This window comes from Ovis aries, chromosome 5 (assembly GCF_016772045.2).
Source record: "Ovis aries strain OAR_USU_Benz2616 breed Rambouillet chromosome 5, ARS-UI_Ramb_v3.0, whole genome shotgun sequence".
In the NCBI taxonomy this organism is placed as follows: Eukaryota; Metazoa; Chordata; class Mammalia; order Artiodactyla; family Bovidae; genus Ovis; species Ovis aries.
The window spans coordinates 20,764,317-20,779,799 of record NC_056058.1 but is presented as its reverse complement, the minus strand read 5'-3'; the positions used below and the strand labels follow the sequence as shown (position 1 = coordinate 20,779,799).

The following is a 15,483-nucleotide window of genomic DNA, read 5'->3' as shown; positions in this document are numbered from 1 at the left end:
ATTGGCTGTCACTTGCAATAAACTCAGAGAAGGCAATGGCAACCCACTCCAGTACTCTTGCCTGGAAAATCCCATGGATGGAGGAGCCTGGTAGGCTGCAGTCCATGGGGTCGCTAAGAGTCAGGTACGACTGAGCGACTTCACTTTTTTTTCACTTTTGCAATAAACTAGAATTTACTACAGAGACTAAGAAGTACATGAAATACTAAAAGTCTTTTTCTCTCTTACTGATGTTATTTAACATTACTTTTGCTTTTTAATAAGCAATAGATATGACATGGAAAAGCTATAATAAAGTAAAGCTGGTAACAAATTCATGGTAACTAAGGTGAAAGCATATACAAATGAAAACTATACTAATGTTATGTACAACCCATGCTATGACATGAAACAGTATCTAATTGGCAAAATATCCATGCTTGTTTGGAAGCTGAATTAATAATGCCTATTTGCAAACATGTCATTTCTTACCAAAACAGTCTCCTGAGAAGATGATGCAGTAACAGAAACAAGATAGTTTTGAAAAATTCCTCAGTAATTCTTGATACTGAATTTACTTAAAAGTATATTTTAGTTTCAGAGTATGAAACCAAAAAGGCTGCATAAACATCAACAGTTTGCAAACAAAAATAATACCAATATTAAAAACAAACACAGAATGAAAGCTAACAGTAAATGGAGAGGAAAAAAGTAATTTCTAATAACCAAACAAGGCAATCTACTTCCGGGACTGTTACAATGAATTAGATACTTGATTGGGCAATCCGTGCTTAAATAAAACAAAATAAAAGCTATAATTAAAAAAATAATAGGAGATCAGATTTCCTGATTTTCAGGCCAAGAAAATTCACATTGCTATGTCTTAATTTGAGGATATTATTCAAAATCAGTTAGACCTTTTTTTCCACATGTAATTTTTAGGAGCATTCTTTCATTTTAAAATGTCATGGTTAGGTATTTGGGGAACTACTGAGTCTTATATTCAGTATCCTTCCTCCTTCCTTATATTCAGTATCCTTACTCCTCTTATAGATGTGGACATTCTCTCTTACAGTATTTCTATGACAACTCTCGTGCTACAAAAGCCAGAGCCAAGTGCCTATTCCAGAAAGTCCAGACACAGAGAAGCCATACTGGAAACTGCGGAATTAAGCTCATGAAAAATTCTTCCTAATTAAAAAATAAATATTCAAACCAAAAAAAAAAAATTTTAATACAAAAAACAAGGAAGCAAGCAAGAAATGGAAAATTTACCTATAAAGCTACTTAGAGAAAACTATAATCAACCTTTTTCCTTCTAGTCATTTCACAGTAAATAGCACAATTTAATTTAACCAGTTTCTTGTAGCTGGACATCTCCCGAAAATTTTGCAATTTTATTATACTATGGATAAAGAACAACTAATGATGACGATGATCATTTTAATTTTTTGGCCTTGCTGTGCAGTTTGTGGGATCTTAGTTCCCTGATATGGGGTTGAACCAGGGCCCAGAGTCTCAGGGCTGTGAAAGCGCTGAGTCCTAACCACTGGACCACCAGCAAATTCCCTATTCTTGATTATTACTGATGCAGAACATCTCATTCGTGTTCTGTGCCTACTGAACTTCTACTCATCTCCGTGTGTGCATGTGTGTGTAGCAAAAGAGGTTGTCTGAATTCATCTAATGATTAAGTACCAAGAAATATGACATATATAAGTATCTAATCTAAAACAAATTCATTTTCCCTGCAAAATAGGGTCCAGTAGAAAACTGTTATGATTGCTACCAAAATAATCTGGTTTTTTGGGGGGTATTTTTACAGTTGAAATTATTAGCATTATGTTTAGAAGAGATGATCCGTTTAATGTTAACTCAAGAAAGGCAGCATTTTATTCATATTTTATTCACAGCCAACAAACTTCTGCTGCCACAAGGGAGAGACTCAATAAATGCTTGCTGACTAACAACAAAAATCCCTCTGAGTTTAAGTAAAATAATTTTTACTAGATCTTTCATTTTGGAGGGGTCCTAATATAAACAAACAGTGCTTGAACACACTCAAAAGACTGCTCCCAGCCAACTCAATTTCCATGCCTCCTGCTGTAGGCAAAGATAGACACCAACTGGAGTAACCAATTCCCACTTCCTGAAGGAAACACTATAGAGATGAGATATTGATTTAGATGCCCGACAACTGAATATAGCTGGGTGAAACGTGACAAATTGCAATCATGGTGTTCTCTGGCTTTTGATGACACATGTCACAACTATGCCACGAAGTGCTCAAAATGAGACTGTTACAGGAAATACATGTTTTCCAGATCAAACACCCCAAGGGCTTCTGGAAATGGAACTCTGGGCATTACTCCTGAGGAACGCCCTGTGTGAATTCTTCTCCCTTCTGACCTTCCATTCCTTTTCCTTTTCCTCAGTGTGTTCATGCAGACTTCTGGTCATCCCAAACTGTCTCCAATCTCTTCAGTGTGAGCTGGTCCCTCTAATAATTTCGTTATTGAAATCTCATTTGTGAGAAAGTTTAGTCTTATATAAAAGTGTTTCCCATGCTGCTATCATACTACAGTATGCTCATATTAAAATAATTTTGCTAAAGTTATGATTTTTTTAAAGCCTCAAGGAGAACAGTCACTCAAAAAAGAATGACTAATAAATTTTATAAAAACAAGAAACATTATGAACACAGCTCAGGATGTTTCAATTTTCTGTGAGCTCCAAATTAAATGAAGAATAAATGTGTTTCCCAGAGTTGAAAATAAAAACTGATGAGGCATTTTCTGATCAGAAAATTCTTAAACATTTTTAAGTAAAAGATAAGAGCTGACATTCACCTCGTTCCTAGTTAATCTTGCTGTTATTGCTATACTGTGTTGCACTGTCAACCCCAAATCACTACCACAGCTAAAAGATCTTCAGAGAGTAAATCTTACCACATCACATGTCTTTGATGGCCCCCTATTATGACATGAAGTCCATACCTTTAGCATAATATTCAGTCATTCACTAACCTATCTATAATGCTTCATCGTTAGGTATGCACTGAGAAACACAGTCTACCCAAATCTGCCAAGCTTGTTTCTGCCTTTGTACGTATCAAAATAATTACCACCCTGTAATGGACCACTTGCTCATTTTCCGTTTTAGATGACCAGGTCTTACAAGGGTAAAAAACTCGTTCTACTTTCACTATTTCTATCTCTGGATATTGTGCCTAGTTTATAATAAATGTGTGAAGAATAAAAGGGTCCTGCTATGAATCCCCTAAAGGCAGGGACTACCTCTTTGCAGCTCTGTAATTATCACCTGGCACAGTACAAGGTACTCTCAAGAGCCAAACTCAGTATTTTCTTTGAATACACTTTCTTTCCTTTCACTGATTCATTGCCTTACTTCAGCAAATATTGAGTGACTACTATGTGCTAAGTACTTTATTTGATTTTAACTTTTCTGATTACTTTAGAAAGTGGACACTATAAAATATACACAGATATAATATGTATTACAGTAATTCCCAGTCATGACACTGGATTCATTTTATCAGCATTTAATCTGCATTTAAAATCCTGAGGTTCTACTCAGATTTGGTGATATTTTGTTTTGAAAACAGAAATAGATTTGATATAAAAGGTTAGCTTTAGAATTCAAGAGGGAATAAATAATGCAATAAAAGAAAGATTTGAAAGACAAAAAAAAAATAGTATCAGTGAATATGTCTCAAGTTTGAAGATGTCTAAATTTGTAGATCATGGGACTGACAGTGGACCAAATGTATACAAAAAAAGAGATTTCATAAAATAAAATGAACAGTCTTTTCTAAAATTCAGATCAAGGTTAATGGAAGACTATATAATCTAACAATGATAACTTCATGGAAGTAATGAGACATTTAGAATTTATTCTTAATTATTTATGGATTGCTTATAGATTGCATGATGCAATAGCTGTATAAAAACTAAAAGTGACCCAACTTCCCTTTTTCCATAAAAAACTTTATAGTCAATAGGAACATGCCTACATTAGAGATTGTCATTACCTACCTAAACAGTTTTGGAGGCAAGATACTAAATCGTGTTTTATCCAAAATTTTCCTGATTTTGTTTCTTCCACCTGAAACAGTATTTGCTTTTATTTTCTTATTTCCTTTCTCCTGTGATGTCTGTTCGAGATCTCCTGGTACATCCTGGATTGAGTGGCGATTACTTTTTTTTTCAGCAATTTTGGGAATATGAGGAACACCAGATTTCTCTTGTTCAGTTCTACTAAGTAACTCTTTGAACACTGTGGAAATAAATTTAAAAAACTGTCATTTCTTTTCATTAGAAAGGTTTTATATCAATGACAAATTTTAGATAAACATAGTTGTTTTCTATCATCCGGCCTTTCACAGCATTATTCATTAAATCTCACTGCATTATAAAATTTATACTCACTCTTCATTAATCAGCTATATTCACTTTTCATCTTTTATACCTGACTGCAATTCTGATGCTGACCAATAGTGATAAAAGAAATTCACTGGTGAAAACAGAAGCGAAGTGGGCAGATTGCCAGCATGTTTCAAAAGCCCAAGGTCTCCTATTTAGGTAATGAACAATTTAATTGCTAATCAATTCAGATTTTATAGAAAAAGGTACTTAGATTCTATGATTTATATTTTATCCCTTATCATTTGAGATGAGATGTAAATACTACAAGTCAGGCCTCGTTTTGCAAACTTTAACCATCAAAATACAAAAAAAGAGGAGGAGCCCTTCTGGACCTGCTTTTACCAGAAACAAATAATACTAAATTTTGTGATATATGACAATTTCCTCAATGGAACATCTATGAGACTTAAGTCACTCAGCAAAGTGAAAGTCACTAACAAGCATTTACTATAGTGGTCTGAAGTGAAAAACCAAGCATTTGTAGATAACTTCCTATCAATCCTAAGTCTGGTGAGTTATATTTCATCCTCAAGGAGGGTGCAAGCACAGTGGAGAACTTGCCTTTCCAGCAATCTCTTTGCTGAGATCCAGTTTTTCACCTTGTAAGAGGGCCTGTACCTCCCTGGGATGAGATAAAACAAAGATAAATCTTTATAAAGCTCTATATCTAGAAGTTTTAGGCATCTCATTTACCAGTTAGGAAAATCTATGTGAACTGCTTTTCATTAACTAATGTCACAATAGTTATTCTTTGGCTGTCCTGTCCTAAATGTGTTCTCAAAGAAGACAGATCAACTGCTACAGGGGAAGGAAAACAACAACAACTAAAAAGATAAATGCTAAAGTAGAAGACAACAGTCCTGAAGACTGATGATACCTGGGAGGGATGGTGGCTGCATACTTTTGAACATGCAGGTCTTTAGCCACCTAAGACTCAGACCTCAGCTTAACAGGAAGTACAGCTATGAGTAGTATGACTCTGTACCATTATAAAAGAAAAGCTATAAATTATATAAATGTACCCACTGAAATCTCAAACACAGCAAATTGTCATCTTTTCTGTTGTTTCTGGAATAAATCCATAGTTTCCTAGAACATCAAAGGACTTACTAGTAAGACTCAAGTAGAGAAAGCCACTGAAACATTACAACGTGAACAGCTTGGTATTTAATTATTGACTTGACCATTTTAGAAAGTTTCAACCAGGATGATATCACATTACCAAAGTACATTGAAAGCTTATGAAAAAGCACATTTTCTGTCTTCAAGAAACTGGAAACCTTCAGGAGTCACCTTTCAAAGATAGGTCAACTTCTAGAACTAACACCAAAAACAGATGTCCTTTTCATCATACAGAAATTGGAATGCAAAAGTAGGAAGTAAAGAGATCCTGGAGTAACAGGAAAGTTTGGCCTTGGGAGTATAAAATGAAGTAGGGCAAAGGCTAAGAGAGTGTTGCCAAGAGAACACACTGGTCATAGCAAACATCCTCTTCCAACAACACAACAGAAGACTATACACATGGACGTCACCAGATGGTCAACACCAAAATCAGACTGATTAAATTCTTTGCAGCCGAAGATGGAGCAGCTCTATAACTGTCAGCAAAAACAAGACTGGGAGCTGACTGTGGCTCAAATCATGAACTTATTGCAAAACTGAGACTTGAATAAAGTAGGGAAAGCCACTAGGTCCTTCAAGTATGACTGAAATCAAATCCCTTACAATTATATAGCGGAAATGACAAATAGGTTCAAGGCATTAAATCTGGTAGACAGAGTGCCTTAAGAACTGTGCATGGAGGCTCATAACACTGTGCAAGAGATGGTGATCAAAACCATCCCCAAGAAAAAGAAATGCAAAAAAGGCAAAATGGTTATCTGAAGAGCCTTACAAATAGCTGGGAAAAGAAGAGAAGTGAAAGGCAAAGGATAAAAGGAAAGATATACCAATCTGAATGAGGAGCAAGGAGAAATAAGAAAGCCTTCCTAAGTGAACAATGTGAAGAAATAGAGGAAAAAAATAAAATGGGAAGATGAGAGATCTATTCAAGAAAATCAGAGATAGTAAAGAAACATTTCATGCAAAGATGGGCACAATAAAGGACAGAAATGGTATGGACCTAACAGAAGCAGAAGATATTAAGAAGAGGTAGCAAGAATACACAGAAAAACTATACAAAAAAGATCTTTATAACCCAGATAACCAAGATGGTCTGATCGCTCACCTCGAACCAGACAGCCTGGAGTGCAAAGTCAAGTAGGCATTAGGAAGCACCACTACAAACAAAGCTACTGGAGGTGGTGGAACTCTAGTTGAGCTGTTTCAAATCCTAAAAGATGATGCTATCAAAGTGCAGCACTCAATATGCTAGCAAATTTGGAAAACTCAGCAGTGGCCACAGGACTGGAAAAGGTCAGCTTTCATTCCAATTCCAAAGAAAGGCAATGCCAAACAATGTTCAAACTAACGCACAATTGCACTCATCTCACACACTAGTAAAGTAATGCTCAAAATCCTTCAAGTGAGGGTTCAACAGTAAGTGAATGGAGAACTTCTAGATGTTTAAGCTGAATTTAGAACCAGAACCAGATGTTTAAGCAGAAGAACCAGAGATCAAATTGCTAACATCTGCTGAATCACAGAAAAAGCAAGAAAATTCCAGAAAAAACATCTACTTTTGCTTCAATGACTATGCTAAAGCCTTTGATTATGTGGATTACAACAAACTGGAAAATTCTTCAAGAGATGGGAATACCAGACCACCTTACCTACCTTTTGAGAAACCCGTAGCAGGTCAAGAAGCAAAAGCCTGAACTAGACATGGAACAACAGACTGGTTGAAAACTGGGAAAGGAGTATGTCAAGGCTGTATATTGCCACACTGCTTATTTAACATAAATTCAGAGTACCTCATGTGAAATGCTGGGCTAGTAGAAGCACAAGCTGGATTCAAGATTGCCGGGGGAAAATAGCAGTAACTTCAGGTATGTAGATGACACCACTCTTATGGCAGAAAGTGAAGAGAAACTAAAAAGCCTGCTGATGAAGGTGAAAGAGGAAAGTGCAAAAGCTGGCTTAAAACTCAACATTTAAAAAACTAAGATCATAGCATCTGGTCCCATCACTTCATGGCAAACAGATGGGGAAACAATGGAAACAGAGACAGACTTTATTTCTTGGGCTCTGCTCTTTGGAAGGAATGATGCTAAAGCTGAAACTCCAGTACTTTGGCCACCTCATGAGAAGAGCTGACTCATTGGAAAAGACTCTGATGCTGGGAGAGATTGGGGGCAGGAGGAAAAGGGGATGACAGAGGATGAGATGGCTGGATGGCAACACCGACTCGATGGACGTGAGTTTGAGTGAATTCCAGGAGTTGGTGCTGGACAGGGAGGCCTGCCGTGCTGCAATTCATGGGGTCGCAAGAAGTCGGACACGACTGAGCGACTGAACTGAACTGAAAATCACTTCAGATGGTGACTGCAGCCATGAAATTAAAAGACTTGCTCCTTGGAAGAAAGCTATGACCAACCTAAATAGCATATTAAAAAGCAGAGACATTACTTTGCCAACAAAGGTCTGTACAGTCAAAGCTATGATTTTTCCAGTAGTCATATTTGGATGTGAGAGTTGGACCATAAATCGGGCTGAGCGCTCAACAACTGATGCTTTTGAATTGTGGCTTTGGAGAAGATTCTTGAGAGTCCTTTGGACTGCAAAGAGACCAAACCAGTCAATCCTAAAGGAAATCAACCCTGAATAGTCACTGGAAGAACTGATGCTGAAGCTGAAGCTCTAATACTTTGGCCACCTGATGCAAAGAGCTGACTCATTAGAAAAGACCTTGATGCTGGGAAAGACCAAAGGCAGGAGGAGAAGGGGATGAAAGAGGACCAGATGGTTAGATGGCATCACCAACTCAATAACATGAGTTTGAACAAGCTCCGGGAGGTGATGGACAGGGAAGCCCTGCATGTTGCAGTCTGGGGGTCACAAAGAGTCGGATACAACTCAGCAACTGAACAACAGCAACAATGCAGTTTCTAAAAAAAATTCACTTTAAGCCATGTGGTAAAAATAAAAATGCTTTTTTGAGCTAAAGTCAAGATACTGATTCATTCCAAAAATATTTACTGACCTTTGAATAGTCGAAGACTATGCTTGATGTTTGCAGATTGTTTCAGTTATGAAACATACAATCAGTCAATGATAAATGGATCGGACAGAACACAACTAGAGGAACTAGTTAAGACAGCAAGAGAAAGAAAATCTTCCTTCATTAAGTCACCATGTAAGAAGAGATCAGTAAAGTGAGTTGATTTTAACTAGGCAAAGGGAGTAGGAGGAGTAATTCTAGGTAGAGGAAATCTCAAGTTTAAAGCACCTGTGGCAGAAGGAAAGTTTAAGAAAAAAGATGACCGAAGAACAAGGAAGAAAAAGGGCCTGATAAAGTTACTGTAAGGTGTTTGAACTTCCTGTTAAGAGCAACAGGAATTTGCAGGCAGCAGATATCGCTGGCTGCAGAGTGTATGTAAGGTGATTCAAGAGTTTACAAGGTAGTTTATATCTTTACTGGACTTACGTATATAATATTAAGTAAAATTCTGCATCTTTTGTGGATAAAGAAATGATTATGTTAAACTAAAAAAATAGTGAGGAACAAAAATTAATGGACGGAAAACTAACATAATTAGAAAACATTAAGCATCAATATTAGATATAACATATGAACGTAAGATGAAAGTGTCCAAGAATAAACGAAATGCTTAATAAATTTGACTATACAAAAACTAAAGATTTCTTAGTGTCTATATATATGTTTATATGTATTTACACACACAAACCAAAACAAATGAACATGGAAAGTCAAAAGATAACCTGGGGAAAATATGTGCAACCTACAGACACAAGAAAACTTTTCTTTACTTATTAGACATTCAAACAAATCAATAAAAGATGAATAACTTAACATATAATGGACAAGTCAAAAAGACTGTTTGTAAAAAAGAAATGTTAACACATAAAAACGGAGAAGGCAATGGCAACCCACTCCAGTACTCTTGCCTGGAAACTCCCATGGACGGAGGAGCCTGGTGGGCTGTAGTCCATGGGGTTGCGAAGAGTCAGACACGACTGAGCGACTTCACTTTCACTTTTTAAAAAAAAAAAATTATTTTTTAAAATATTTATTTATTTATTTGGCTACACCAGGTCTTAACTACAGCATGAGGGATCTTCAGTCTTCATTGCAGCATCCAGGATTTTTTAGTTGCAGCATGGGGGATCTAGCTCCCTGACCAGGGCTTGAACAGGGGCCCTCTACATTATGAGTGCAGAGTCTTAGCCACTGGACCACCAGGGAAGTCTCCACTTTCACTTTTCACTTTCATGCACTGGAGAAGGAAGTGGCAACCCACTCCAGCGTTCTTACCTGGAGAATCCCTAGAACGGAGGAGCCTGGTGGGCTGCCGTCTACAGGGTCGCGCAGAGTCAGACACGACTGAAGAGACTTAGCAGCACATAAAAAAGGTGCTCAACTTCCCTCATTATTAAAGGCAATAATATGAGAAATTAAAAAGCTTATTAAACCCACTGCAGAGGCATTCTTATACACTGATGAATGAAGTTTATAAACAGATTGGGGAACTTTAACAAAGTAAAACCAAAGTAACTATAAAGGTAATTCCACTCAGAGAAATTTATCTTATATCTATATCTACATAAACATAAAAGATAAATACAAAGGATATTTATTACATCATTGTAAATAGGAAAAACTATGAACAATCCTAAAACATCCAGCAGCATGAAACACCAGATTAATAGATTATGGTAACAGTGTGATGGAATTTGATGCAGTAACAATTATAAAAGAAATAAACTGGTACAAACTACTGTGGAAAGGTATAACACACTGTACACCCAATATGGTCCCACTGGGTGTCCTTCTTTAGTATAATTTGTAAAACATGTATGTATTACTTTTATTAAATGATTAAAATGCTTATCATAAATTATCTGAGTGGTGGGATATTTACAGATGTTAGAAAGTTGCAGAAAGTAAGAGGAACAGATGAATGCAAACTCCAGAGCAGGAAGAGGGTAAACAAGAGACTGCCAGCTGTTTTCTTCTCTGGGGACATTTGCTGAGTCTAAACATAAACAGGAGGTGAGGATCAGGTAGAGGGACTCCTAGAGGCAAAAGAGGCTTTGATGGGTGCAAGCAATGGCAACAAAACTGGAACACAGAGAAGCACCAAAGCAGCGTCACTTCTCTTCATGAAATATCTCCACTGTAAGACAAGGCATGAGGCTGGAAATTTCTTAGAATCTCATGGTACTCGGGAAACAAAATCACACAACAGGGAGAGACGACCAACAAACACACAACAGATTTATTGGCTTGGGGTGGGAAGCTGAAGAGCTAGGCTCAAAATCTCTGAAGGAAAGAATTATGAAAAAGGAGACAAAGCTACCAGATTCTGAATCAAGAGACTTTGGAGGTGGGGAAGTGGTTGGGAAGACAAAGGTGAAAAAGCAGTGAAATTTTTCAGTCTCTGCTTAGAGACCAAGTTCCACTAGAGAAGGGGCCTATATCAAGCACATGACAAGTTTGCTGTCATCTTGAAACCAATGGACACAGCCTAAGTAATTCTGCAACTCAGCCTGACCCAGCTCAATTCCCCTTACTCTATGTGATTAAACAAAGGAAATGGCAAATCCTATCTGTGAAAACTAACTTTACTACTAAGGTTTCTTTATATACAAAGTACAGCATACAGTAAAAAATTTTAAGATTCAAGGAAAGAAAATAGCCAGAGGGAAAAAAAGAGTAAAAGATAATCCAAATGTTAGAGTTAATTCACAAGGATTTTATAATCTTTACATTGAAGAACACAGAGGAAAAGAGATAAAATGGATTAAAAGATGAAGAAGTGCAACAAAGAACTGAAGTTTATAAGAGATTCAAGTAAATATTCCAGAACTGAAAAATATCTAAAATTAAATTCAAGGCATGCATTTATCATCAGACTGGGTACAGCAGAAAATGGTGTAACTTTCTTAAACACAGGTCATTAGAAAATATCCAAACTGAAACACAAAGCTAAAGTTAGAAAGAACAGAACAGAATGTAATAAATAGTTGGGACACAAATATTCTATTATATAAGTGACTGATTTCCCACATGCAAAGGAAAGAAAGAGGGGCAGTAGTAATTAATAATGGCCATGAAATTTTGAAAACTGATGAGTAACATCAATGCAAAATTCAAATGCTGAGCAAACCCCATATAAAATAAATACAAAGAAAACTGTAACGAGGACTCCTTGCTACTGTCAAAACTGCTGAGTCCTATCTGCAACCTATGGAAAATGTGGGTATTTCTGCTTAGCCTCCTTTGAGTTGCGGTCCAGTGTTTAATTTTCAAACCCACTGCAGTGCTATACAGATGAGTCCACTTTGTACCACCTAGTGCTCAGGCGGGGACCTAAGCAGAGGTCTGCTTGTGCCAGTTCTCAAAGTCCATGATACGCTAAACAGAACCAGATTCATGTACCTATAGCATGTGGGTGAGCCTAGGATTTCATAAACAACTTTATGGGATTGCTTCCTTCATGTCAGTTAACAACCTGGTACACTTTCTAGTTCCTTAGGCCTCCAAACTGTCTGCTGCAGTGCCTCAGGGGCCAAACAGAAGAGGACAGTGTGTGTGTGTGTGTGTGGGGGGGGCGGGGGGACAGGGGGGGGGGGGGGGGTGTGAAGGGGGAGAAGCAGTGACCTTGGCCTTGCTTTCTTGAAGCCTCAGCTCCACTAAGGGGTGAAGAACATTTTGTGAGGCAATGCCACTGGATTGCTTGGAGGCTGGGGCCTGAGAGAATGGAAAAACAAGAGTCGGGGAAGGAGAAAAAAAAAAACCTGTGGGAATTTTATAACTCTGTCTGAGCTTTAGGAGTTTCCCTTCCCATTCCTTGTCAGGCTTCTTCTGGGTCCTTTTTGGTCTGCATTATAATATTCACATATGGGTTTCATGTTGCCTTGAGTATAGCCCTGGGGAAAAAACATCCTTTTGAGGGGGAGTGTACAGTCTTAGACAAGTGGTAACAGATCACATACATCCAGTTGCTTTTAGCAACTACAGGATTCAAAATCTTTGCCCTTTTCCTGGGAGTCTATTGCTAAAAAAAAAAGGCTCAGTCTCTTAGTTGCTTTCCCTGTATTGTACTGGTAAATGCTCTGCAGCAGATTTAATGGCTCCAGTTTACCTCTCTGAGGTCTAATTTCTCTGTTTAATAACACGTAGCTCTTCACTAGCCAGCCCTTTCAGTTGTTCTCAGTCAACACCAGAAACAGTAAGTTGACAAGTTTTTAAAATTAATTTTGCTCAGATTACAGGTGGCTCTTTGAATTGGGAGTCACGTCCTGATTTTTCATTCTGACATGGCCTCTGCCATTGTTTTCTAAATACTTTCTTCTTCATATTTTCTTTTAGATCTCTTGGAATAGTACTCAATTGCATTTTGTATTTTTTTGTTCCATAAAGGTGATTTCTTCAACTCATCTTTTCCTTCTATTCAGTGTCTGTCTTTTTTTTACTAAAATATGTCTCTGCATGCTTTAAGACTTATTTTTCTCAGTAACTGTCTTTCATGTAATGCCAGAGTTACTGGGACTTTATTCCAGACATCACAGCCAGACTAAAATACTTCCTTTCAGCAAGTGTTTTACTTATATTACTTTGAGATACTCTTCAGCATTCTGCATGGGGAGAACGTTGGCTGACTACACTCTGGCTGGGGCAAGTAGGGAGCTCTTGAGGGTATGGGCCGCCTTCTGTGGCACCACAGAACTCTCACGCTCTGCAACATTCAGTCTAGGGTTCTTTGGGCAATTGTTTCTCACTATTGAAACAGTTCGGAGGCTGTGGTTTCTCTTCCTCTTGCATCCTTCAGATCAATTTTGTTTCCCAGGGTCTATGATGTTAACCACTACATTATACTATCTCCATGTTTTTATACACAACCACATTTGATACTAGTTAATAATTATTATATGCCAGGAACAAAAAAACTTTAAAAGATATTGATGTTTTTAAACCTATGAAACAGAGCTGCAGAAACGGAATTGAGAAACTAATTTGCTTTAAGTGTCAGAATAACCTCTGCTTCCATATTTTTCAAAATTAGAATCCTTTCAGTTTAACCCAAAAGATGGCACTTCTAGATACTAGCCCAAAGTCTAGGAAATTCAAAAACTATGAATTTTTAGCATAGGTTTATTATGCTAAAAATAAGTAAGCTTATACAATATTTGTAAATTCCTAATAGACTGCTATATGCCAGATTTAGCATGATGTCATTTAATAAAAGGGACTCAAGTAAAAAGCGGAAAAACACCAAATGTTTCCTTTTCCATTATGACTAAGTGCAGTATTAGGAGAAGCCAAAGTGAGGGGAAACGTACACACACACACTTTTCCATAGGCAGAGCTTTCAAATTCAACTCTTATTTCTCAAAATTCAACCTAAATAATGTAGAGAATTTTTTCATTCTTACTACGTAAAGACTCTTAAATTTTCTTTGATAGTTTCCAACTGTTATATTGTTTTTACTGTTGCCCTTCTCAAAATTTGAGAGAAAATCCTATGAAGACTAAGTTGCAGTCTTTCTCAAAAGCTTAAAAAAAAAAAAAAAAAAAAAACCACCACCAAATAGTAGATTAAGTTAAAAGCAGAAGCTTAGACTTGCTGAATTCAAATAGTTACAAAATCAAAACACACTTAAAGTACCATACTGAAATCAGATTGATTATATTCTTTGCAGCTAAAGATGGAGAAGCTCTATTCAGTCAGCAAAAACAAGAACAGGAGATGATTGTGGCTCAGATCATGAACCACATGATCTGCCCAAATTGCCAAATTAGGACTTAAACTGAAGAAAGTGGGGAAAACCACTAGACCATTCAGGTATGACCTAAATTAAATCCCTTATGATTATACAGTGGAAGTGAGAAATAGATTTAAGGGACTCGATCTGATAGACAAGAGTACCTGATGAACTATGGGTGGAGGTTCCTGACACTATACAGGAGATAGGGATCAAGACCATCCCCATGGAAAAGAAATGCAAAAAAGCAACATGGCTGTCTGAAGAGGCCTTACAAATAGCTGTGAAAAGAAGAGAAGTGAAAAGCAAAGGAGAAAAGGAAAGATATAAGCATCTGAATGCAGAGTTCCAGAGAATAGCAAGGAGAGATAAGAAAGCCTTCCTCAGTGATCAATGCAAAGAAATAGAGGAAAACAACAGAATGGAAAAGACTAGGGATCTCTTCAAGAAAATTACAGATACCAAGGGAACATTTCATGCAAAGATGGGCTCAGTAAAGGACAGAAATGGTATGGACCTAACAGAAGCAGAAGATATTAAGAAAGGTGGCAAGAATACACAGAGGAACTGTATTAAAAAGATCTTCACGAACCGATAATCATGACGGTGTGATCACTCACCTAGAGCCAGACATCCTGGAATGTGAAGTCAAGTGGGCTTTAGAAAGCATCACTAAGAACAAAGCTAGTGGAGGTGATGGAATTCCAGTTGAGCTATTTCAAATCCTGAAAGATGATGCTGTGAAAGTGCTGCCCTCGATATGCCAGCAAATTTGGAAAACTCAGCAGTGGCCACAGGACTGGAAAAGGTCAGTTTTCATTCCAATCCCTAAGAAAGGCAATGCCAAAGAATGCTCAAACTACCACACAATTGCACTCATCTCACATGCTGGTAAAGTAATGCTGAAAATTCTCCAATCCAGGCTTCAGCAATACATGAACTGTGAACTTCCAGATGCTCAAGCTGGATTTAGAAAAGGCAGAGGAACCAGAGATCAAATTGCCAACATCTGCTAGATCATCAAAAAGGCAAGAGAGTTTAAGAAAAACATATATTTCTGCTTTGACTGTGTGGATCACAACAGACTGTGGAAAATTCTTAAAGAGATGGGAATAGCAGACCACCTGACCTGCCTCTTGAAAAACCTGTATGCAGGTCAGGAAGCAACAGT

General features: G+C 37.4%; 1 protein-coding gene across 24 annotated transcripts in view; it reads right to left on the bottom strand.

The window, feature by feature from the left end:
* The window catches only part of RAPGEF6 (Rap guanine nucleotide exchange factor 6), a 221,058-nt gene that overhangs the window by 51,617 nt on the left and 153,958 nt on the right, over positions 1-15,483 (bottom strand). For all 24 annotated transcript variants that reach the window (XM_060415604.1, XM_042250259.1, XM_042250263.1 and 21 more), the window contains one exon: positions 4,035-4,275. In XM_060415604.1, coding sequence (XP_060271587.1) covers positions 4,035-4,275 — 241 coding nt within the window. The remainder of the gene's footprint in view (positions 1-4,034; positions 4,276-15,483) is intronic.